Here is a 27,407-nt window from a genome sequence, read left to right as displayed (position 1 = left end):
CTATGGAGAGGTTGAGCAAAAAACAAGAGCATCCACAATCAAATGGATAATTGCAGCCCACTAGTGAAAGGAAAGAAATACGCCTCGTAGAAGTTGCAGCGAAGAAACATTTGTTCCAAACAAAGCGCTGGTAAGTGAATAACCGAGGGGAAAGTCAGTACTGTATGTTCGATTAAAAAAACAAACAAAACAAAACAATTAAATCAGAATCAGATTCAGAATAAACTTTATTGTCCAAGTGTGACTATGCACACAAGGAAATTGACTCTGGTACACAGCAGCTTCTAGCACCTGCAGACTCACACAAAAAAGAAAAAGAAAACAAAACAAAAAAAAAAGACAGAAGAAATAAATGGAACAACAGGATATTGGAGGCAAGCATGTATGCACAACAGGTATGTCGCTACTATACAGAGTTTTGTTCAGGTTGAATAATCAACAACCTATGCCCCATATATTATGTATTAAAGATATATCAAATATATGAAAAAATAATGTGCGTATATAGTATATATATATATATATATATATATATATATACACTCACCGGCCACTTTATTAGGCACACCTGTCCAACTGCTCGTTAACGCAAATTTCTAATCAGCCAATCACATGGCAGCAACTCAATGCATTTAGGCATGTAGACATGGTCAAGACGATCTGCTGCAGTTCAAACCAAGCATCAGAATGGGGAAGAAAGGTGATTTAAGTGACTTTGAATGTGGCATGGTTGTTGGTGCCAGACGGGCTGGTCTGAGTATTTCAGAAACTGCTGATCTACTGGGATTTTCACGCACAACCATCTCTAGGGTTTACAGAGAATGGTCCGAAAAAGAGAAAATATCCAGTGAGCGGCAGTTCTGTGGGCGAAAATGCCTTGTTGATGCCAGAGGTCAGAGGAGAATGGCCAGACTGGTTCGAGCTGATAGAAAGGCAACAGTAACTCAAATAACCACTCATTACAACCGAGGTATGCAGAAGAGCATCTCTGAACGCACAACACGTCGAACCTTGAGGCAGATGGGCTACAGCAGCAGAAGACCACACCAGGTGCCACTCCTGTCAGCTAAGAACAGGAAACCGAGACTACAATTCACACAGGCTCACCAAAATTGGACAATAGAAGATTGGAAAAACGTTGCCTGGTCTGATGAGTCTCGATTTCTGCTGCGACATTCGGATGGTAGGGTCAGAATTTGGCGTCAACAACATGGAAGCATGGATCCATCCTGCCTGGTATCAACGGTTCAGGCTGGTGGTGGTGGTGTAATGGTGTGGGGGATATTTTCTTGGCACACTTTGGGCCCCTTAGTACCAATTGAGCATCGTGTCAACGCCACAGCCTACCTGAGTATTGTTGCCGAGCATGTCCATCCCTTTACGACCAGTGTTCCCATCTTCTGATGGCTACTTCCAGCAGGATAACGCGCCATGTCATAAAGCTTGAATCATCTCAGACTGGTTTCTTGAACATGACAATGAGTTCACTGTACTCAAATGGCCTCCACAGTCACCAGATCTCAATCCAATAGAGCACCTTTGGGATGTGGTGGACCGGGAGATTCGCATCATGGATGTGCAGCCGACAAATCTGCAGCAACTGCGTGATGCTATCATGTCAATATGGACCAAACTCTCTGAGGAATGTTTCCAGTACCTTGTTGAATATATGCCACGAAGGATTAAGGCAGTTCTGAAGGCAAAAGGGGGTCCAACCCGGTACTAGCAAGGTGTACCTAATAAAGTGGCCAGTGAGTGTGTATATATATATAGCACTTTTTTCCGAAACCGTCAATGGTGTTGTGAGTGCTCAACTAATGAGGAGCGGAATATCTGCAATGTATTAAAATCTTTATTCCTGTATCCGTGTTGATATATATATATATATATATATATATATATATATATATATATATATATATATATATTAGTGCTGCACCTTTTGGTGCAAGTCATATTGTAATATTACAATTTGCGATTGCGATAAAATACACAAATTTATACATATACAAATAATACATATTTGTCATGCTGTCACAACATGTAGCGACTTTAATTTTGCATGTTTTACATGCTTGAATCCAAAATATCCCAATATAACAGAGGTCGTGTTTTTTTTTTGTTTTTGCCAGCACTTCATCAGTGTAAACCTGCTCATTGTCATCGGTATCCATTTTTTCCTTCTTTCTGGTCTGCACACAGCATACTGGATAATCATGTGACCGTAGACTGCACACGCTTCACTGCCTAAACAGAGACTGACTGGTCATCTCTTAAGTATGGGCATAGATATGCAAACTGCACACAAACAGATGTTCACACACGCACATTTTATCATTTAAGGCTGACATCATGACTGCGATTAGATTAATCATGCATCACTAATATATATATATATGTGTGTGTGTGTGTGTGTGTGTGTGTAACCCAGCCACTAAGGATGAACAAGCCAGTGCATTCTTAGTGCTGGTCGCAAGCCCGGATGAATGGGGAGGGTTGCGTCAGGAAGGGCAGGAGGGCATCCAGCATAAAATCTTTGCCAAATCAAATATGCGGATCATAAGTCAGATTTCCATAGCGGGTCGGTCAAGGCCCGGGTTACCAACGACCGCCACCAGTACTGTTGGCCAGCAGGGTGCCTGTGGAAACTATGCTACTGTTGGGCAAAGGAGAGGGTGAAGGGATGTCCAGAGGCAGAGGGAGAAGAGGAAGGGTAGGAGTGTGGAAGTCCGAGTCAGAACCTTGAATTTTGGCACTATGACTGGTAAAGGGAAAGACTTGGCTGATATGACAGAAAGAAGAAAGGCAGGTATACTGTGTGTGCAAGAGACCAGGTGGAAGGGGAGTAAGGCCAGGAGCATCGGAGGTGGGTTCAAACTCTTCTACCATGGTGCAAAAGGGAGGAGAAATGGGGTAGGGGTAATTCTGAAGGAAGAGTATGTCAAGAGTGTGAGTATGAAGCGGAAAATTGAAGGTGTGATGATAAATGTTATCAGTGCATATACCCCACAAGTTGGGTGTGAGATGGAAGAGAATTCTGAAGTGAGTTGGATGATGTGGTGGAGAGTGTACCCAAGGAGGAGAGAGTGGTGATTGGAGCGGACTTCAATGGGCATGTTGGTGAAGGAAACAGAGGTGACGAGGAGGTGATGGGCAGGTATGGTGTCAAGGAAAGAAATGTGGAAGGACAGATGGTGGTGGATTTTGCAAAAAGGATGGACATGGCTGTGGTGAATACATATTTCAAGAAGATGGAGGGACACAGGGTGACGTATAAAAGTGGAGGAAAGTGCACACAGGTGAACTATATCTTATGCAGGTGTGACCTGAAAGGGATTGGAGACTGCAAGGTGGTGACAGGGGAGAATGTAGCTAGAAAGCATCAGATGGTGGTATGTAGGATGACTTTGGAGACCAAGAAGAGGAAGAGAGTGGAAGTTGAAGAAGGAAGACTGTTGTGTGGGGTTCAGGGAGTAGTAAAAACAGGCACTGGGTGGTAGTGAAGAGTTACCAGATGGCTGGGCATCCACTGCAGAAATAGTGAGGGAGATAGCTAGGAAGGTACTGGGTGTGTCATCAGGACAGAGGAAGGAAGAAAAGTGGACTTGGTGATGGAACGAGGAAGTACACAGAGGAAGAGGTTGGCAAAGAAGAAGTGGGATAGTCAGAGAGATGAAGAACACAGACAGGACTACAAGGAGATGCAGCATAAAGCGAAGACGGAAGTGGCAAAGGCAGATGGTAGTTGTATGAGAGGTTAAACACTAAGGAAGGAGAAAAGGACTTGTACCGATTGGCTGGACAGAGGGACCAAGATGGGAAGAATGTGCAGCAGGTAAGGGTGATCAAGGATAGAGATGGAAATGTGCTGACAAGTGAGGGGAGTGTGTTGAGAAGGTGGAAGGAGTACTTTGAGGAGCTGATGAAAGAAGAAAATGAGAGAGAGAGAAGGTTGGATGATGCGGGGATAGTGAATCAGGAAGTGCAGTGGATTAGCAAGGAGGAAGTGAGGGCAGCTATGAAGAGGAGGAAGAGTGGAAAGGCAGTTGGTCCAGATGACATACCTGTGGAGGCATGGAGATGTTTAGGAGAGATGGCAGTGGAGTTTCAGAAAGTGAGAGGATGCTTGAGGAGTGGAGAAGAAGCATGCTGGTACCGATTTTCGAGAATAAGGGCGATGTGCAAAACTGTCACAACTACAGAGGTATAACATTGATCAGCCACAGCATGAAGATTTGGGAAAGAGTAATAGAAGCTAGGTTAAGATAAGAGGTGATGATCAACAAGCAGCAGTATGGTTTCATGCCAGGAAAGAGCATTACAGATGTGATGTTTGCTTTGAGAATGTTGATGGAGAAGTATAGAGAAGGCCAGAAGGAGTTATATTGTGTTTTTGTGGATTTAGAGAAAACATATGACATGGTGCCGAGAGAGGAGGTGTGGTATTGTATGAGGAAGTCGGGAGTTGCAGAGAAGTATGTCGGAGTGGTGCAGGATATGTCTGAGGGAAGTGTGACAGTGGTGAAGTGTGTGGTTGGAAAGACAGATGGGTTCAAGGTGGAGGTGGGATTACATCAAGGATCAGCTCTGAGCCCTTTCTTGTTTGCAAAGGTGATGGCCAGGTTGACGGACGAGATCAGGCAGGAGTCTCCATAGACTATGATGTTTGCATATGACATTGTGATCTGTAGTGAGCAGGGTGCAGGTTGAGGAGAGCCTGGAGAGGTGGAGGTATGCACTGGAGAGAAGAGGAATGAAAGTCAGTAGGAGCAAGATGGAATACATATGCATGAATGAGAGGGAGGACAGTGGAATGGTGAGGATGCAAGGAGTAGAGGTGATGAAGGCGTATGAGTTTAAATACTTGGGGTCAACTCTTCAAAGTAATGGGGAGTGCAGAAGAGAGGTGAGGAAGAAAGTGCAGGCAGGGTGGAGTGGGTGGTGAAGAGTGTCAGGAGTGATTTGCAACAGAAGGGTACCAGCAAGAGTTAAAGGGAAGGTTTACAAGATGGTTTTGAGACCAGCTATGTTATATGGTTTGGAGACAGTGGCACTGACGAAAAGACAGGAGGCAGAGCTGGAGGTGGCAGAGTTGAAGATGCTAAGGTTTTCACTGGGAGTGGCGAAGAAGGGCAGGATTAGGAACGAGTATATTAGGGGGACCGCTTAGGTTGGACGGTTTGGAGACAAAGCAAGAGAGGCAAGATTGAGATAGCTTGGACATGTGTGGAGGAGAGATGCTGGGTATATTGGGAGAAGGATGCTGAATATGGGGCTGCCAGGGAAGAGGAAGGCCAAAGAGGAGGTTTATGGATGTGGTGAGAGAGGACATACAGGTGGCTGGTGCGACAGAAGAGATGGAAACATATGATCCGCTGTGGTGACCCCAAACGGGAGCAGACGAAAGTAGCAGTAGTAGTAGTAGTAGTAGTATATGTGCGTGTGTGTGTGTGTGTGTGTGTGTGTGTGTGTCCATCCAGCACTTAGTAGCAGGGTGTCAAATGCTAGCTGAGAAAGCATACACAGAAAGGCATAACCAAGTGGCTGGGATAGTGTACAGGAAGGAACATCTGTACTGAATACAGACTGGAAGTCCCCAATTCCAAACGGGAGACACCGCCAAAGGTGGTAGAGAATGGCAGAGCTAAAATCCTGTTCCAGAATCAAGTTCCAGACTGACAAGCAGGTGCTGACTAACCAGCCAGGCATTGTGGTGGTCGACAAGGAACAGAAGACAGCAGTAGTGCCCAATGTAGCAATGCCAAGCAACGGCATCATCAGTAAGAAAGAGCATGAGAAGCTAGAGAAATACCAAGGGCTGAGGGAAGAACTAGATCGAATGTGGAAGGTGAAATCCACAGTAGTCCCAGTGGTAATAGCAGCACTAGGGGTTGTGACCCCCAAACTTGGAGAGTGACTCCAGCAGATTCCAGGAACAACATCTGAGGTCTCTGTCCAGAAAAGTGAGGTCCTAGGAACAGCTAAGATACCGCACAGAACTCTCAGACTCCCAGGCCTCCGGTAGAGGACCCAAGCTTGAGGTAGACACACACCACCCGAAAAAGGGTGAGAGGGAGATTCTTTTTTTAAATATATATATATATAAAAAAAAGAATAAAAGTATAAAAGCTCGGACATCCGGAGGGAGCTCGGAGTAGAGCCGCTGCTCCTTTGCATCAAAAGGAGCCAGTTGAGGTGGTTCGGGCATCTGATTAGGATGCCTCCTGGGCGCCTTCCTTTACAGGTTTTCCGGGCATGTCCAACGTGGAGGAGACCCTGGGGTAGACCCAGAAATTGCTGGAGGAAATACATGTCCAATCTGGCCCGGGAATGTCTTGGGATCCCCCCCAGGAGGAGCTGGAGAGGGACGTCTGTAGTGCCCTACTTAGCTTGCTCCCACCGTGACCCGACCCCGGAGAAGCGGCTGATGATAAGATGAGATGAGAATAAAAGAATAAGGTAGAGAACCTGAGGAGATGCAACATCTCTACAAATTCTCTAGCTTTTAGAGTTGCCAGCTCAGTTGTTTGGCTAGCATCTGCTCGCTATTCATGTTATATTGCCCACACTGTGACTTCAACTACCTCACCTCAAGTCCCAGCATGAATAAACAGCATTAGATGTGCAAATTAATTAAGTTGTATAGTTGACTTCCAATACATGCCACATATGACAGATTATATAAGACAGCACTTTTATTTTGCTTATTTGTGAGACACAGTCCTTTGTGTGCTCCGTTGCTAGGTTTGGCATGTTGTTGGTTGCACAAACCTTGGTAGATTACTCATTTCCAATGTGTTGCACAAGTTACAGTGCTACACACAGTAAAACCCATAATGTTTTTAATGTACCCTGGAGTCAGACGTGAATCTTTCATTCAGGAGATGACCAGGTCAGGGGAGCATGCAAAAAGGGTCAAAACAGATGTTGGGATAGAGTATGGACAGCGGGTGATAAGAGGAAACTCCCAGCATACATCTAGGTTATGCATCCTGAGTCTCTTGTATCCTTGAAAAAGAATTGCACTTGTTTGTATTATGTACTAATGTGTTGTGTTAGAGAGACAGAGAAAAGGTGACCCCATGCTTCTTGCTGCTTTATCACCTACTCCTCTCTTCCTTTGAAAATGTTAATAGCGTTAATCTGAGGGATCAGCCCTAGCTCTTTGTTTTGTTGACATTTCCGCACCTATTGTACCTGCAGCACAATTATTAGAATATAATAATCATAATTTTCCGACTGTGAATGCAAAGCATTTATTACCATTTGTCTGGAATATCTCCTTTTCCAGTGAAGCATGCACAGAATTCATTTCATCTAAATTGAAAAACAGAAAAGAGGCAGCTGGAGACCGAAAAAAAAAAAAAAAAAGCTAGCGTGAGAAAGAGGTGGGGGAGAGAGGCAAAATACAAAAGAGTAAGATGTAATGATGTAGAAGCTGGTCCTTAGTTTAATTTTGATAAGTTTAATTTCCTTTATTTCCCACCCATGGATGCCCATCCACAAACAAAAGACTACAGACTCTACTCCAGTCACTTTCAAAAAGAAAGACAAGAAGTGCCACACAATTAAACTCTGTGTGTACACATCGTGATACACTCCATGTGCGATTAAACTGTGTGTGTACACATCATGGTACACTCCATGTGTGTGCACTTGCCCTCTTTTAATCCAGTAAGTCTCAAACTGTCTGGTTCATTACAATGTCAAGCATTCAAAGTGTGCGTTTATGTACGTTGTGAAAGCATGTGAAGATATTTGTCGAGTGTGTCGGTGTGCTTATGGGTGTGTGTGAATGTTGCCTCTAGGCGGCACTCTGTTACAACTAAGCTTCTCCTCTACTCTTCCTCTTTCTGCATTTCTGTTACATACAGAAAAGACACATATACCCACACACAAACAGAGCCATGCACACCCACTAACATCCAAACCATCCCCACACACTCACACACAGCCCTATCAGCAGTCACAGGGAATTCCTTCTTTCTCGCACCAGCTCTTAGTTACCATGGAAACCAATAAAAGAGGGGTTTCAGATGGGAGGGGAGGGAGAAAGAACAAGCGAGAGAGAGAGAGAGAGAGAGAGAGAGAGAGAGAGAGAGAGAGAGAGAGAGAGAGAGAGAGAGAGAGAGAGAGAGAAAAGAGGGAGAGAGAGAAAAGAGGGAGAGAGAGAAGAGGGAAATAGTGAGCAAGGAAAATAAAGAGAGCAAAAGAGAGTGAGGGGAAAAGGAGAGCAGGGTGAAAGAGACAGAAGAGGAGGGGTGAGGACAGGGGAGGAAAGAGGCTAAAGTAGGAAGTAGTTAAAGAGAAAAGGAGAGAGGCAGAGATGGGGAACAGAGCTAGTTAGATAGATAGATAGACAGACAGACAGACAGACAGACAGACAGAGACAGAAAGAAAAGGAGAGAAGTGAATGAAAGGGAGGAAAAGAGGAGACAGGAGTGTGTGAGGAGATGTATTATTTAAAGAGGTCTCACCCTTTCTAATGAGTTTGGTCTAAAAGCCCCAGGAGCCGCCCAGAGAGACCCAGGGAGAAACTTCCCTAACTAGAAGTGGCAAGAAAATTCATAGTGCAATGTGAGCTGCAGAATTCATTGACTGGTGTCAGGAATTAAAGAAGAGGAGCAACGTAACTGAACACAGAAAACATATTCACTTTATCATCTATATTACCAATATAACTGCTCCATCCGTCTGTCTTTCTGTCTATCTATCACCTAACCATCAATCTCTCTCACTCTCGCTCTCAAGCTTAGAATAAAATGGGGGTGGAAAATGAACTTTTGGATGTGTAAATGTTAGGGGAGTGACTGTTAGTAATGTAAAAAAAAGCAACCTTTTTTTCTTGTTAAAGGAAATGCTGTTTAACCTCAAAAAGAAATTTCTCTCTCTGTCCCCCTCTTTTCCCCTTCCCTCCCTCTCCGTCTGCCTATCTGTGCCTGCCTATCCATGTGGAACGGTGGAATTTTCCCCACTACCCTAACTTATACACGGATCAGCCAAAACATTAAAACCACTGACAGGCACGTGAATAACAGTGATTATCTCATTGCAATGGCCCCTTGTCAAGGGGCGGGACATATCAGGCAGGAAGTGAACAGTAAGTCCATGAAGTTGATGTGTTAGAAGCAGGAAAAATAGGCAAGGGTAAGGATCTGAGCAATTTTGACAAGGGCCAAACTGTGATGGCTAGACGACTGGGTCAGAGCATCTCCACAAAGACAGGTCTTGTGGGGTGTTCCCGGTATGCAGTAGTCAGTGCCCACCAAAAGTAGTCAAAGGAAGGCCAACCAGTGAACCAGCGACAGGATCATAGGTGCCCAAGGCTCACTGATGTGCATGGGCAGCAAAGACCAGCCCATCTGGTCCGATCCTACAGAACTACTGTAGCTCAAGTTGCTGAAAAAGTTAATGCTGGCTATGATAGACAGGTGTCAGAACACACAGTGCATCACAGCTTGCTGTTTAGCTGTAGACTGGTCAGAGTGCCCATGACCCCTATCCAGTGCTGAAAGCACCTACAACGAGTGTCAGAACTGGACCATGAAGCAGTGGAAGAAGGTGCCCAGTCTGATGAATCATGGTTTCTTTTCCATCATGTGGACAGCCATGTGTGTGTGCGCGCCATTTACCTGGGAAAGAGATGGCACCAGGATGCACTATGGAAAGAAGGCAAGCCAGTGGAGGCAGTGTGATGCTCTGGGCAATGTTCTGCTGGGAAACCTTGGGTCCTGGCATTCATGTGGATGTTACTTGGACATGTACCATCTACCTAAAGATTGCTGCAGACCAAATACACCCCTTCATGGCAACAGTATTCCCTGATAGCAGTGGCCTCTTCAGCAGGATAATGCTCCCTGCCACACTGTTCAGGAATGGTTTGAGGAACATGAGAAGAAGTTCAAGGTGTTGCCTTGGCCTCCAAATTCTCCAGATCTCAGTCCACCGAGCACCTGTGGGATGTGCTCGAAAAACAAGTCTGATCCATGCAGGCCCCATCTCACAACTTACAGGACTTAAAGGATCCCGGTGCCAGATGCCAGAGAACACCTTCAGAGGTCTTGTGGAGTCCACGCCTCGACGGGTCAGAGCTGTTCTGGCGGGATGAGGGGGACCTACAGAATATTAGGCAGGTGGATTCAATGTTTTGGCTGATCGTTGTATTTAACCATCCATTAAATGAGAAACTCCCTTTGATTGGAACAATGAGTCACAAATGAACAGTTGGGAATGAACACTCAGTTACGCCATCTGAACAACTCTTCCAAAAGATGAGAAAAAACGTGTCATTACTAACACATGCGACTGGTGAGGTTTGGGACATTGTGCATATTCAACCACTTTTTTATTATTATTTTTTTCGGCCACGAGTTGTGTTAACAGCACCTTGTGTATTGACATAGGGTGTCTATTCCCGTGGCAACACATGTGATGCAATGAAAAAGGCACATAAATGTAATTTACAGCAGCCTACGTTCTGAATGCATGCCACTGCAGTACATTCTTTGAGCAATGTTGGCTAAAAAAGGCTCTAAATTGCTCTTTTTTTCATCCACAAGACAGCCAAGGTTGTATCTTTGACATGTATCTCTACCTCACACCGGATATTGGCACAACGCTCATTGTGTCAGCTATTTTTACAGCCAGGAAAAAGATCTTTTTCTTCATACGATGATATATAAGTAAGCCATGACACGATAATGGAATCATCTTTAATGTTCTAAAGACCACATGACATAACACCACTTGTGGAAAAATGTCAAAATCAATTTCAGTGGGAAGTAATGAGTGAAGGAATGAATGAAGTCATGAATCAATTGGCAGATTGAAATTCAAAGCCTTTCTTTCATTCAGACCATTTTTAGTTGATAGAACACCATTATGCAGTCTTCTACCAATTACAGGCTTAGAATGGGGATACAGTATCAATACTTGGCTTGACTTCATAAATACAATACTGTTAGGGAAAAGCATTTTAATGATGACAGTGGATTTTTTTTCTCTCCCTCTTTTTTTTTTTTTTGCATAATGACCATTTTATATTGACTCGAAAATCTTAAAGTGACTGAAGGTGGCAATTTAGCATTGAAAGGGTGGCTAAATGACTGACTAGTTGGCTACCTGGCTGGGTGACCGGCTACCTACCTGACTGAGCCACTTGAATTCCTGGACGGGCTGGGAAAAAATGGCAGAGAAACATCAACATGTTCTTGAGTAAAGCACTGCTCCTTAGCTACATGCATCTTTGTGCTGTTTGAAGACACTTGCTTTACAATAACACAGCTTATCTCTGGAAAACTAAATCTCGATTTAATTAACCCAGTAAAGAGAATTTGACCAGATGAAAAACAAAAAAACAAAAAACAAAAACAAATAAATGAACAAAAGCTGAGTTAAGCTGTACTTTTTTCTTTAGATGTTACTTTAAAATTAACCCCCCCCTTTTTTTTCTCCCTAATTGTTCTTGGCCAATTACCCCACTCTTCCATGCCGTTCCGGTCTCTGCTCCACCCCCTCTGTGTATCCGGGGAGGGCTGTAGACTACCACATGCCTCCTCCCTCCGATACATGTGGAGTCGCCAGCCGCTTCTTTTCACCTGACAGTGAGGAGTTTCACCAGGGGGACATAGCATGCGGGAGGATCACGCTATTCCCCCCAGCCCCCCCCCCCCAAAACAGGCACCCTGACTGACCAGAGGAGGAGCTAGTGCAGCGACCAAGACACATACCCACATCTGGCTTCCCACCCGCAGACACGGCCAATTATGTCTGTAGAGACGCCCGACCGAGGCGGAGGAAACACAGGGATTCAAACCGGCGATGGTTTAGATATTACTTTCGCCTTAATTTGAGTATCTTGAAACAAGAGCAATCTTCTCAAATTACTTCTGACGGAACGAGGGCAACCTGGATTATTAAATCATAGACACTTGAGAATCTATCGATCCTGTTTTTGATTCTAATGAACAACACACACAATATAAAATCCTCTGTTTTGCCAAACTCGAGCAATTAAAGTGTTGTAGCATATTCGAGGTCGATGGGGTCCAGCTGTACCTGACCCCAGACATCGCCTGCACCCCAAATTGGGGGTCAAATCTTACCATCTTGAACCCAGCAAAATTTGCTGTGCTTACAATAATATGGTAATACATAATGCCAAAATAACTTAGGTAAACTAGAAAAATCTGAGTTAGGTGAATTTGTTTTAATGAGCTTGGGTGTGTTGTTGTGGCTCCGCTGTTTTCAAAGAGGTACTCTGGGTGCAATGATTTCACCCCCTTCATCTCTCACATTATTAAACAGAGCTTTCACAGGTGCTCTTGTGAGGTTGTTAGGAATTGAGTGTGCATGCGAGTGAGTGTGTGTGTATGATATGCGTGTGTGTGTGTGTGGGGTGGGGGCGATTAGGGTGAAAACACTGAAATACATGCACATATACTTTGACAATGTGCACAAACACACTGAAAACATGTACATAAGCATTGAAAATGCTCACATGCACAATGAAAACGTGCACACACTGAAGTCAGTTCATTGCAACAGGAAGGTCTAGATTTAAAATTCACCCTGCCTTCCTGTTACACTATAACAACTTCTGGGTGCACTGAAATGATTTTACACACACACACACACACACACACACACACACACACACACACACACACATACATGCTAGTAGGCTATATCCCACTGCGTGTGATGGTGGTGGGGTGGGAACATTTTCAGTGTGTACAGTAGCAATGGCAGGCAGCCAGTCGGTATTTTGAGGAGGCTTCTTAGTTCACCAGACCTCATTAACCGTCTTTTGAACCAAGAAGCCTCTGGAAATCCCATCAACAATGAGAATAATGGGGTGTCCGGGTGGCGTGGCGGTCTATTCCATTGCCTATCAACACAGGGATTGCTGGTTCGAATCCCCGTGTTACCTTCGGCTTGGTCAGGCATCCCTACAGACACAATTGGCCATGTCTGTGGGTGGAAAGCCAGATGTGGGTATGTGTCCTGGTCGCTCCATTAGCGCCTCCTCTGGTTGGCCGGGGCACCTATTTGGGGGGGGGGACTGGGAGGAATAGCGTGATCCTCCCATGCGCTATGTCCCCCTGGTGAAACTCCTCACTATCAAGTGAAAAGAAGTGGCTGGCGACTCCAAACGTATCGGAGGCATGTGGTAGTCTACAGCCCTCCCTGGATCGGCAGAGGGGGTGGGGCAGCAACTGGGACGGCTTGGAGAGTGGGGTAATTGGCCAAGAACAATTAGGGAGAAAAAGGTGGGGGGGGGGTCAAAGCAATATCTAAAGAAAAAAGTACAGCTTAACTCAGCTTTTGTTCATTTAAGAGTAGGGTAACTGGCTGGGTACAATTGTGGAAAAAAAGAGGGGGGAATTGACTGTGCGTCTACATTGCTTTGTACGGTATCCCATTCAGTTCTACACATATATTTTAAAAATTCCATACAAAAATAAATCAAATTGTTATCGGCGAACTCCACATTGGCCTTGTTGAACATGTCCCCAAGTACCTCTATGATGATTATCAAGTTGTTTTACTGCAGCATTTTTTTTAACAATTAAATGTTAAAATTATAAAAACATCCCAATCAGTTCTACATTGGCAGATTTAAAAAAAAAATCAGATTGTTATCAGCAAAATCCAGTACATTCAATCAGGCTGGAGTCAGGTGAGACTGTCGTATCACCTCCCACCCCGCCCCCACCCGGTCAATGGAGATTGACATGCATATGTCTGTTTATTGACAGTGCCGAGGCCCTATTGGAATGGGCCTGTTTCTTTCTTTCTTTCTGCAGATTTTTCGGTTTCATTTCACTATTTTTGCTTTTCACTCACTTGTTTTCCTCTGTTCTGTGTGTGGGTCCAGATCCCATATAGCACATACAACCCCCCCGCACCAGCCCAAATTCCCTGGTTTCTCCGTTTTTGGCTACCCGTATGCTCCTCCTTATCTACACACCTTCTCTGCACCTCTCATCAGTCTATCATCCACCCACCTGCCTGGCTCAAACCAACTAGTTTGATATTTTATACATGTTACCAGTTGGTGTTTGCCAGCTCCTCCTTGTGGTTTAACTGTGGCTATCTGTGAGTCTGTATCTGTTTCTCACACTTAACTACCCGGTTTTGTTGTGGTTGTTCGTTTTTGGGTTTTTTTTGCCTTTTTTCGCGCTTTTTTTGTAATGAAAATTTTAAATATGCTTATATAGCAATACATGCATATTGCGTATGATTTTCACATCTAATTATTAAAAAATGCTGCTGTAAAACAACTTAAAAATCATCACACGGGTACTTGAGGACCTGCTGTACAAGAATATGGTTCAGTTTGCTGATAATAATTTGAAATTTTTATGGAATTTTTAAAATCCGCCTATGGAGAACTATGATTTTAGCATCTAATGACTAAACAAATTCTGCAGAAAAACAAATTGAAAGTTATCACAGTGGTGCTTGGGGACATGTTGTACAAGAATATGGCGGAGATTGTGGAAAACAATTTGATTGGATTTTTTTTTTTGAATTTTTATAATCTTACTATACAGCAAATCCCCGGATTACGAACGAGTTCCGTTTTTGAGTCTGTTCGTAAGTCGAATTTGTATCTAAGTTGGAACAGGTAAGTACAGTTCACATCTAGCATCAATTGGTCAAAAGTTTGTCTGAGCATATAGTATATATTTTACCTAAAACATCATAAACATAATAATGCAACAATAATAATAAATGTAACTACAGTACAGTATTTATAATTGAGAGAATGTGTGTACAGGTATAAAAACATAAAAGAAACATTTTTAAACTGTTTAGATAGAAAAGAAAAGATAATTAAAGGTTAACATTTACTCTCATTCCAATTGTCTTGCATAGCGGAAGGAGCCTCAAGTAACTCTTTACTCCATTACCCCCCCCGTGTCCTTTATTATTGTCCCGATTGCTGACTGACTGTAGCCTAACACTTTTCCAATGTTTGCTGGCATTTCACCTCTCTCTGAATGCTTTATTATTTCCACTTTTGTTTCAATCGTGATCGTTTTGCTTTTCTTCGATGCATCACCACCACTTGTAACAGATTTACACCTTGAAGCCATGAATACGAGGGTAAACGCAACAAAATTTAAGTCAAAACACAACACGCACAACGTTTACACGAGCAGACTTAAAATGGTGACGAAGGAGAGGCGTTGATCTCCTTTGGGCCAATGAACTGCCTAAAATGCGCAGTGTTTTGAGCGTCGCGCAAAGTAGTCCATCCACCATTGTGTGTAACTCTTTTTTTTTCTTCTTCAAATAATAGGCTTTATGGAGGTCGGTTCGTAAGTACGGGCGTTCTTCAGTCGGGCGTTTGTAACCCGGGGGTCTTCCTGTATATCAATGTATGAGGATTGGGTATGACTTAGCATCCAGTTAGGCTGCAGTAAAACAACCTGACAATCATCACAGAAGTACTTGGGGATATGTTCAACAAGACAATTGTGGAGTTTGCTAATAACAATATGATTTATTTTACGGAATTTCTAAAATATATCTGAGTAGAACTGAATGGGATACTGTACAAAGCAATGTAGACGTGCAATCGATTCTTAAGTGGCCATAGCACGACTGCGCCAGTGTAGATGGCGTGACCACAGGCGTCGTTCCTCATATTAACAGTTAGTAATTGGTGTGGCCCAAACAACAAGCTTATCTCATTGTTGACGGAATTTCCAAAGGCTTCTTGGTTCACAAGATGGTTAATGATGTCTGGTGAACGAAGAAGCATCTCATCTCATCATCAGCTGCTTCTCCAGGGTCAGGTCATGGTGGCAGCAAGCTAAGTAGGGCACTCCGGACGTCCCTCTCTCCAGCAATGCCCTCCAGCTCCTCGAGGGTGATCCCAAGGCATTCCCAGGCCCGATTGGACATGTAGTCCCTCCAGTGAGTTGTAGGTCTACCCCAGGACCTCTTTCCAGTTGGATGTACCCGGAAAACCTCCAAAGGAAGGCACCCAGGACGCATCCTAACCAGATGCCCGAACCACCTCAACTGGCTCCTTTCGACGTGAAGGAGCAGCGGCTCTATTCTGAGCTCCCTCCGGATGTTTGAACCAAGAAGAACCAAGATGCCTCCTCAAAATACCCACTGGCTGCCTGCCATTGCTAACCTCCATGAAGATTTTGGTCCCCCCCCCACTCGTACCCAGCCAATTACCCCACTCTTCTGAGCCACCCCGGTCGCTGCCCCACCCCGTCTGCCAATCTGGGGACGGTTGCAGACTACCACATGCCTCCTCTGATAAATGTGGCGTCTCCAGCCGCTTCTTTTCACCTGACAGTTAGGAGTTTCGCTAGGGGGACATAGCATGAGGGAGGATCATGCTATTCCCCCTAGGCCCCCCCCCTGCCCCAAACAGGTACCCCGACTGACCAGAGGAGGCGCTAGTGCAGCAACCAGGACACATACCCACATCCGGCTTCCCACTCGCAGACACGGCCAATAGTGTCTGAAGAGACGCCCGACCAAGCCGAAGGTAACACGGGGATTAGAACCGGCGATCCCCATGTTGGTAGGCAATGGAATAGACCACTATGCCACCCGGGCACCCAAATAATTTTTTTTACCTCCAATGAACTTGATAGTCCACTGCACGCCATCAGTATGCCTTGCTGTTAAACTGAAGCAACTTCCAGGCGTACTGAAAACTATTTTACACCCACACACTCAGATACACTCACTCACACATGTGCAGGGGGCCCTGTACCAGACTGTTTTCAGTGTGTCCTGAAGTCAGTTCACTGCAACAGGAAGGTCTAGATTTAAAACTCAACTTGCTTTCCTGTTACACTATACAACTTCCGGGTGCACTGAAATTATTTTACACACACACATTCAGATATACACACATGCAAGTAGGCTATATCCCACTGTGTGTGAAGGTGGTGGGTGTGAAAATTTTCAGTGTGTATGTGCACATTTTCAGTGTATGTGCATTTTTTCTGTGCATGTGTGCACTTGACAATGTGTATGTGTACTTATGTACTTCAATGTTTTCACCCTAATTGGCCTCCCATGCGTATGTGCACGTTTTCAGTGCGTGTGTGCATAGTCACTGTGTATTTGCAAATCTTTCAATGTTTTCACCCTAATCGGCCTCCGAAGTAATCAGCCTCCAATGCGTATGTGCATTTTTCACTACGTGTGTGCACATTGTCTGTGTGTATTTGCACATTTTCAGTGTTCTCACCCCAGTCGGCCTCCCATACACCCATGCACGCTTGTGCTCTTGTTAAAATTCTGCCGCTGTCCTGCAGGCTTGCTCTGTCACGGATTTGCATATTCTACCCAAGTGGCACTGGGTCAGTTTGTCACTTTAGGAGAACACACACACACACACACACACACACACACAAACACACACACAGACTGGTGACTGGCAGGTTGGCAGGTATCAGTTCCTTAGCTCTCTTGGTTGTCAGTCAAATAGACAGTTCAGCCCTCCAATCCCTGACACCCTTTCTCTCTCTCTCTGATACACACTCTGTAACATGCACACCCACCCACCCACGCACGCACACACACGCACACACACACACACACACACACACACACACACACACACACACACACACACACACACACACACACACACACACACACACACAGAGTTATGTGCCCTGTACTGCTGAGTCTTTCTGACAGCACCAGTGCCATTTATCATACCAAGAGGCCCTTTCCCATCCAAGATGATAAGGCAGTTTCAATGTACAGGGAGAGTGACCATCAATATGTATGGCTACAAAGTATCCATAAATAACAATAGAGCCCCATTTACTCTGACAAATTATCCGCACTATATATTATATTTGACCTCAGGTAACCTGGTATTTTTAATGGCTCACCGTAAACAACAGCTGACAACGCCCACCACCCGTAGAAAGAATCAACTAAAAGGGATAGCCCATCTTCTAGGTTTTCATACTGTATCTCGTCAGTGAGCCAAATACTCTCACACTAGGCATCAATTAAAGGTTTTTAACAAAATGCCAGATGAATACCTTAAATTTAGTGCAATTAGAAAATAATACGTTGTGTGAAAGAAACCTTTTGAAAGCTCATTCTTTATTCAATTAGCCATGCACTTCTTCCTATAAACTATAAATGTTTTAACAAGAAAATACATATTTTCTTAGCAGTTACCAACAATTTGTAAAATGATTTTCTTGGTATGGAAATGACAGTATTTAAGTCATGAATCAAACCGAATGAGACTTTGTACTCAGAGGGTGATATGAATGCTAGGGGGAGACGTATGCTTGGGTCAAACTGAAATAGAAGATTTTTTTACTGTAAAGGTGCTGCCATGAGCATTAGCAAAGGATGAAATTGATCAAATTGATTGCATGGGATAATATGGAGAGCACTAGAGTAGTTGTTTATGGCAAAGGCGTGGGAAGTTTTAACTAAATAAAAAGTTAGGATTGCATTAACAATGTTAACCCTTTGTTGGCTAAATCAGAATGGAAATAAAAGGCAAGGCAAATTTATTTGTATAATACATTTCAGCAACAAGGCAATTCAAAGTGCTTAACATAAAACATAAAAAGACATTAAGACAAAATGTAAAAACAACATATGGCAATGAAAATACATTTAAATATAAATAAAAAGAGAGTAAAATTTACAGTGCAGTGTAAGATAATAATCAAAAGCTTCAAATTTGATTTAATAAAAGGAGCAGTAAACAGGAAAGTCTTCAGCCTTGATTTAAAATAACAGAGTTGCAGCAGACCTGCAATTTTCCGGGAGTTTGTTCCAGATATGTGGTGCATAAAAACTGAAAGCTGCTTCTCTATGTTTAATTTTGACTTTGGGAACAGAAAGCAGACCAGTCCCAGGCGATCTGAGAGGTCTGGATGGTTCATAGTGTAGCAGAACATCAGAAATGTATTTTGGCCCTAAACCCATTCAGTGCTTTATAAACCAAGAGCAGAATCTTAAAATAAATTCTTTGATGGACAGAAAGCTGGTGTAAAGACCTCAGAACTGGAGTGATGTGATTCAATTTTTGGTCTTAGTATGAACTCGATCAGCAGCATCCTGAATTGGCTGTAGCTGTTTGAGATTTTAAAAAGACCTGCAAAGATGTCGTTCCAGTAGTTGAGTCGACTGAAGATAAATGCATGGACAAATTTGTCTAAATCCTGCTGAAACAAAAATATTTTCATTCTTGGTATGTTCCTCAGGTGACAGTAGGCTGATTTTGTAATAATCTTAACATGGTTATTGAAATTCAGGTCTCAGTCCATGACTTCACCAAGATTTCTGGCTTGGTTTGTGATTTTAAACATAGCTGAGCACTGACTTTTAATTGTTCTTCCTTGGCTCCAGAGACAATCACTTCAATTTTATCTTTTTTTAATTGAAGAAAATTCTGAGACATCTTATCATTGATTTGTTCAATGCACTTACTCAGCGCTTGTATGGGATTATAGTCTGCTGGTTATGTAAATCAGTGTTGTGTGCATAATTATGGTAACATATTTTGTTGTTTTCCATAATCTGAACTGGTGGGATCATATCGATGTTAAACTGACAAGGCCCCAAAACGGAGCCTTGAGGAACTCCATGGGTCATTTTTGTCCACTCAGACCATTACCTATAGACACAAAGTAGTCTATGTCCTTTAAGTAGGTTTCAAACCAGTTTAGTGCTGTGCCAGAAAGTCCCACCCAGTTTTCCAGTTGGTCTAGTAACATGTTTTGGTTGACTGGGTCAAATGCAGCACTGAGATCCAATAATACCAGGACTGAAATTCTGCCACAAGGACACACAGGGTAGAAAACCGCTTTTGAGCAGTTATTGCAAGTTGAAAAACAGTGTGGCAGTGTTTGGAGCTTTCCTCGCTCTGATTATAGCCTATTTATCTGCCGTGTTCTTATTCTCTTGCACAAACAAATGTGCGGAGGCATTTCCGGCAACTTTTCATCACAGTGAGGATGTTGCCATTATGTGTTGTGCTTTAAAGCATAACTAAACCCTAGACCATTTTAATGAGTATGCTGAAATCTACAGGTTTAAAACCATGTAAAGGTTAAAACATGCTAGGCTGATGGGTACCGCCATAGCCGAATGGTTAAAGCAGATACCACACGGCCGCAACAGTCACCGGTTCGATTCCAGCCGACAACATTTGTTGCGTGTCCCATGTCCTGTCTGCCTTTCACTATCGATGTCTAATAAAGGTAAAAATACCAAAATAATCTGTTACCATAGCAGGATAAACACAGCTGCAGCTAAAAACATTAATAATGGATCTGTTTAAGTATGCCAGTACATCTATCAGCACTGATAGACAGAACCAGGACTAACAACTGTCAATAGTACTGTCAATGCTGTTTCTTGGGCACACCTACAACAAACAGATAATTATTAATGTTTTTTAGCTAAAACTGTGTTTATCCTGCAACGTAACATCACAGACCAGCCTGACATATTTTAACAATAGTGCATGAGCAGCATGATGGCCATTTTGTCTTAGTACATCTGTAAAATGTAAAACTATACTAGGATGTTCTTCCTTCGACGATCACAAGTAAAACTGAATTCCACAACTTTAAGAGTGATCAGCTGTGAAAAGAGCTGTTTCAAACTGAACTTTGCTCTTGCCAATTAAGTTTTCCTTAAAGAAAAAAAAAATCAACACAATGTAATGTGTCTAGAAGACCAACTGACATTCAGGACAAATATCAGACAGTGATGTTGCTGAATTTAAGTTCAACTTTGTTATGCTATGCTAAATATATATGGGTAATACAGCTATAAAATAGTTATTAAGATAATACAGCTAAAAAAGCTAATGCACTTTGTGTAAAGGTGGGAATGTAGCATGTCCAGTGTAACAAATTACAAACATTGTAATTTTCACTATTCTATGCAATGCAGATGTAAGATAAACATTAGACAAAGCAGGCCGTATACTGTCTATGATATCTGATTGATAATTAAATTAATAAACAATAACAAAACTGCTTTCAGTGTATGTGTGTGTGGGTGTGTGTGTGTGTGTGTGTGTGTGTGTGTTTTGACTACCTTTACATGACGGCAGTGCCTTATCCCACACGGGCTTCCCATCATGTCCCATGATACAGGTGATGGTGGCCCCGCCAACAGTTGTGTAACCATGGTGACAGTTGTAAGTGACCTGGGAGCCAAGTTTATAGTCATAACCTGTCCGACTGCCATTCATGATGTTGCCAGGATCGAAGCAGGCCTCTCTTGGTTTTTCTGTGAAGAATGAAAACAAAACAAAAACAAAAGTTTGTGTTATTGGATGCAGCCAGAATCAGAGGGATCTAGTTGCTCCATGGGGAAATACACTGCATTCTAAGATATAAGATAATTTCAGGGTTAAACATGTCTATCTCAACTTTCCTATGGGGAAATGAGAAAGAGATAAACTGTGATAGAAGAAGCAGATACCATCCAAACACACAAACAGCAAATATTGATAATTGAGCTAACAAATTAATAATATCCCCTTCTTTTATCAGTTTTAAAACATATTTGCTTGTTTTCCTACCTGAAATGGAAAGATGAAATGAGTGTGGTATTGGATAGAGACAGCAGCCAGTGACCAAGCCCCTTTTTGACAGGAATATCAATATTTGGAACAGTTCCCCCCTCGCTCTCTTGTGTTTTTAAGTATTATTATTATTATTCTAGTGTTTAATTAAACAGTTATCCATTTGAGAAAATGCTTATATTCCAGAAACACTAATGAAACCAAAGACCGTTTCAGACTGGTTCTAAATAAGGTATAAAACTTAATGAAAGCATTAGATTATGTTAAAGAAATGTGAAGTATGTTTAGACTTTTACACCTTTTGGGAAGATCTCATCTCTCAACCCCACCCTTATAACCTTTGGTTGTACTTTCTTGTTCTCTACTGGGAATGAAAAAAGGAAAAGCAAAGTGGCGACAGAAAACTAGGAGAGACCCAAGGAGAAAGGAAACAATAGAACTGAGCGATGGAGGAGGAGGAAGAGAGGGGGGGTGGGGCTGCGGAGGCGAGGCGTCAAGCAGTCAGAAAATATCTTGTGTTATAACTTGAAGTTCTTCAAGCTCGCTTGCTGTTTTTCCAATCATCCAATGAGTGATCCAATCATCCAATGAGTGAGAGAGAGAGAAAGAGCGATATGAAGTGGATGAGAGGAGAGAGGGGAGCAATAGGTAAGTGAGTAAAAACAGGGAGATGATGGTTTATTTTCATTAAAGAAACTAGGGATAAAAGATGGAGAATGAAAGACTTGCAGAAAGGTGAGACAGACAGAATAACGCGTGAGACAGTGGGGATAAATCATGTATTTTTTTCCCCTTTTTTAATTACAGAGATGACGCGGGGGAAGCAGAAAATGAGAAAGTTTATGAGACTTGACAGAGAAGATCTAATCTGCTGTCATCTTAATAAGTAATAAATTCCGCACTGACAAAAGCATCTAAATCACCTTCTCAGAGTGAAATAAAATCTGGAAATGACAAAGTTGGGCCACAATAGGTGGAAGTAAACGAAGTGTGGACCAGCGTGCCCTCTAAACCGGGGAGGAGTTCTGCTACAACAGAACTTAGAATAATAACGGCATAGCTTACTGATCAGTTGGGCTGCAAGGTGAAATGAATAAATTTACACAGCAATTTTGTTGTTGCGACGGATTACCTTACCATCGAGTGGATCGAGAAGCAAACGTCACAATTAAAAGTAATAAAGCTAAAACTATTACGATATTAATTTAATAATCAAAATCAGAATGTCGAGAACATCAAGCAAAATGATATGAAATAATATTCAAGATATAAATGTGCGGCCTTACCTATCATGCCAGGTGATATGAGATGAGCGTTTAAATAACCAACCACGGTAACGTACATTTTGACACTACACAGACCCCTTTGGAAACCAATATTGTATTGGGCAAATCCCCGCGACCCTGAGAGCAGGATAAGCGGTTAAGATAATGGATGGATGGAAGAAGAAATCGGCATCTTGAAACAAATCCATGTGCTCTGTTACAGTTTGTAATACTGTTAAAAGTTGTGCATGTGGGGCGTCCAGGTAGCGTAGTGGTTTATTCCGTTGCCTACCAACATGGGGGTTGCTGGTTCGAATCCCCGTGTCACCTCCGGCTTGGTTGGGCATCCCTACAGACACAATTGGCCGTGTCTGCGGGTGGGAAGCCGGATGTCGGTATATTTTTATATACTCTGTTGATCCTCGAAGGGAAATTCTGCTCTGAATTTAACCCATCCCAGCTGTGTAGCTAGGATCAGTGGGCAGCCGCCATGCAGCACCCAGGGGCCAACTCCAGTTCGTCTTGCCATGCCTCGGTCAGGGGCACAGACAGGAGTATTAACCCTAACATACATGCCTTTTTGATGGTGGGGGAAACCGGAGCACCCAGAGGAAACCCACACAGACACGGGGAGAACATGCAAACTCCACACAGGACGACCTGGGATGACCCCCAAGGTTAGACAACCCCGGGGTTCGAACCTAGGACCTTCTTGCTGTGAGGTGACAGTGCTAACCACTGCACCACCGTGCCACCCAATGTGTGTCTTGGTCGGGGCACCTGTTCATGGGGGAGGGGGAACTGGGGGGAATAGTGTGATCCCCTCACGTATTATGTTCCCCCGGCGAAAAACCTCACTGTCAGGTGAAAAGAAGCGGCTGGTGACTCCACATGAATTGGAGGAGTCATGTGGTAGTCTGCAGCCCTCTCCAGATTGGCAGAAGGGATGGGGCAGTGACCAGGACGGCTCAGAAGAGTGGGGCAACTGGCCAAGTACAGTTGGGAGAAAAAGGGGGGGGGGTCTTCACACATCCTGTCCTTTTATAAGGTTGAATTTCAAAACCTTTCAAGTTTGCTCATTGGTAAGCTTAAGGTTAAAATATGTTAAACCAAAATTTTAGGGATTAATTACCTCTATATTCGATTGCAAAGCCAGACATGCCCAGCGAGGCGTCAGATCTGAATGCCAGGAAGAGACTGTTGCTGCTGCTCTCAATTCGCTCCGGGGCCTGGTTGCCTTGGAGACTTGCGAGTAACGGTCCGTTAGAATCCTCTCCGTCATAGATGTGCAGGAAGTCGTAACTTGGCTCCATGTTAAAACTGGAAAAATTACAACAACACAAAGAACAAAACAATGGCACACATTTTTTTTTAAATTTGTTAAGTCCTGTAAAGACCATGATCAATTTTGTGTGTGTGTGTGAGTGTGTGCGCGTGTAATCCCATTCTGGCTCACATTCACTTGTGAGCCGAACATGTAGGTTTACAGGTTAAGCAGCACGTGTGAACAGGGTTTTACATTTGTTCTGGAACATTTGTTCTGGAAATGTTCTGCAATGCTGATAGTTTGTACAAAACCTGTAAAATTGCCTTGCCAAGCGCACAAAATATTACATCAATCTTTTGTAGGATGCTTCTAGAGGTGTGAGCAAACCAATCACAACAAGGAGACTTCCTCATGGCCACCGACAGAACAGGGGGAACCAACTGCGGTGTTGGAAAATTCATTCTGGGAATGTTATATAATGTATGTGGGAAAGGGCTTTTAAGAAGTACTTTCATTTTGAATTGCCCCTACATTATTCTGTGATGTGTTTCCATTATATCACTTTCTATCGTTTTTTAAAGAGACCTCTGACACTTCAATCTACTACTACTTTCGGCTGTTCCCGTTAGGGGTCGCCACAGCGGATCATCCGTTTCCATCTCTTCCTGTCCTCTGCATCTTCCTCTGTCACACCAGCCACCTGCATGTCCTCCCTCACCACATCCATAAACCTCCTCTTTAGCCTTCCTCTTTTCCTCTTCCCTGGCAGCTCCATCTTCACCATCCTTCTCCCAATGTACCCAGCATCTCTCCTCCACACATGTCCAAGCTATCTCTTACCTGTCTGGCTTTGTCTCCAAACCGTCCAACCTGAGCTGTCCCTCTAATATACTCGTTCCTAATCCTGTCCTTCTTCATCACTCCTGATGAAAATCGTAGAATCGATGAAAATCTTAGCTTCAATCCTCTGACACGTCAATACACTGCTCAGTTCCACTACTATCACTTCATATGGTCTGGTGAGACAAACACGGGCAGTATTGTCGCAGTACCAGCGAGCAAGACGTGAACTAACTAATGTTAATTAATGTACCCTTAAAAACAATGGCGTTTTTAAAGCAATATTGTGTAATTTTTCTATCAATTTAGCAGATGAGACGTGATTGTATCTTCGCGCACAGGAAATAGCACTCGCTACAAGGCATGATAAAAATGAATGTGGGATTTTAGCTGGGATTTTTTTCTTCAGCAATGGCTTAATGGTGGTAAAGTTTGCCTAAAAAATACACGTCTCATTCGCGAAAATAATAAAAAATTACACAATGTTGCTTTAAAAACACCATTGTGCTTAACGGTACATTAATTAACATTAGTTAATGCAGTAATAAGCATTAACTAACACTTAATCAACATTTGGTAACACTTTAGGATGGGGAACATATTCTAAGTAAAAAAACTTAATTACTAGTGAATTAGTAATCATGAAGATGTCACTTTAGTATGGGGAACATATTCTAAGTAACAACAACTTCATTTAGAGTAATTTAACACTATTAACACTTGTACTTTTGTGTTTTGTTATGTAAGAACAGACCATATTCATTACGTGTTAGTAAGGGAGAATAACTCTTCTTGTGGTACTACCACCTTATAAAGGCCATACTAAGCAAAGCGTATTGAGACGGTACTACTAATAAGCAATAATTCTGAGGTTATAGAGGGAAAACTCATAGTTGATGGCTTACTGGTTGTATAATAAGGCCATGCAGAATATGGCATTAATAAGTGCTTAATAAAGACCAATGAAGAGCCAATATGTTGCTAATTTGCATTAATGGTGTATATGTTCCCCATACTAAAGTGTTACCAAACATTTAACTAATGTGTATAGTAATCATTCATACTGTAATTAACCTATACACTCTTAACAAATGTTAAAAAACACATCCAAACTACAAGAACACATATATCCAAAATACAAAAACTACAAAAAAAACAAACTACAAAAACATATATATCCAACATCCATACATCCATTTTCCAAACCGGTTATCCTGCCCTCAGGGTCGCGGGGATGCTGCAGCCTATCCTTGCAGTCATTGGGCGGCAGGCAGGGAGGCACCCTGGACAGGCTGCCAGACTGTCACACAGGGCCGACATACACACACACACACACACACACACATTCATACCTAGGGACAATTTAGTCCAGCCGATTCACCTGACCTACATGTCTTTGGACTGTGGGGGGAAACCCACACAGACACGGGGAGAACATGCAAACTCCACACAGAGGCCGACCCCCAAGGTTGGACTACCCTGGGGCTCGAACCCAGGACCTTCTTACTGTGAGGTGACCACGCTAACCACTGCGCCACCGTGCCGCCTATATCCAACATATGGAAAAAAAAACTGTCCAAAAGAACGAACGTCAGTCAGGATGACTGTCGGAATTGCCAGTGTGCATGGGCTAGCAGTTAGCTTAGCTTGTCCTACTTCCGCATCCTGTAAGAACGCCCTTGGTGCTTCCTCTCTGAGAGCAGCTCTGGGCAGGGCCGTGGTCCCTGGGCCCCACTAGACACAGCATACCAGGCTCCCCCAGCCAATCCAATGTCAGCTCTCCCTGCCAGACACCCTTGACACACCTCACCGCCCTCAATGACACCAAAAACAGTCAACGCCAGGTGAAGCCGCTGCCAGACCGCCCTCAGTGTTATTGGAACTGCCGGTCTGCATGGGCTAGCTGTAAGCTTAGCCTGCCCCGCTTCCATGTCCTGTCAGACCACCCTCAGTGCTTCCTCTTTGGGCGCAGCTCCAGGCAGGGCCGTGGTCCCTGGGCCTACAGAACACAGCAGACCAAGCTCTCCCAGCTGATCCAGTGTCAGCTCTCCCAGCCATCAAATGAAGACACACTTAGATGCAGACGTGGACAAAGACACTGCACGGACAGTACTGGGTGAGGCCGCCGCAAATGTAAGTTCGCATCGCAATCTTCCCACACCGGTACTGAGTGAGGATGCTGCAACTTGGAGTGTGTGCTGCCATCTCGAACATTGGTTACTTACTGCTTATTATTGCTTAACAGTTAATGCTTATTATTGTATTAATAAACTATTAGTTAATTTACCCTTATTGTAAGGCGTTATCCCCCCCCCCTTCAACCAACTAAAATCCAGTTGGTCCCAAACCCAACTTATACACTGATGTTTTACACTGTTTCAGCCCGAGTGAACTCAGAGCGATTAGTCAGCATTTTTTTTTTGTGTTAATTTACGAAAAAATACACAGCAAGCATGGTATT

General features: G+C 43.3%; 1 protein-coding gene across 1 annotated transcript in view; it reads right to left on the bottom strand.

Moving 5' to 3' along the window:
• LOC130112084 (CUB and sushi domain-containing protein 1-like) overlaps positions 1-27,407 on the bottom strand; it is a 729,421-nt gene that overhangs the window by 188,984 nt on the left and 513,030 nt on the right. The window contains exons 31-32 of the mRNA XM_056279382.1: positions 23,972-24,159; positions 21,082-21,276 (exon numbers count right to left, since the gene is read on the bottom strand). Coding sequence (XP_056135357.1) covers positions 21,082-21,276; positions 23,972-24,159 — 383 coding nt within the window. The remainder of the gene's footprint in view (positions 1-21,081; positions 21,277-23,971; positions 24,160-27,407) is intronic.

The sequence above is a fragment of the Lampris incognitus genome, chromosome 4 (assembly GCF_029633865.1).
Source record: "Lampris incognitus isolate fLamInc1 chromosome 4, fLamInc1.hap2, whole genome shotgun sequence".
NCBI lineage: Eukaryota > Metazoa > Chordata > Actinopteri > Lampriformes > Lampridae > Lampris > Lampris incognitus.
Note: the sequence above shows the minus strand (reverse complement) of the source record. Positions and strands in the feature narration are given on the sequence as shown.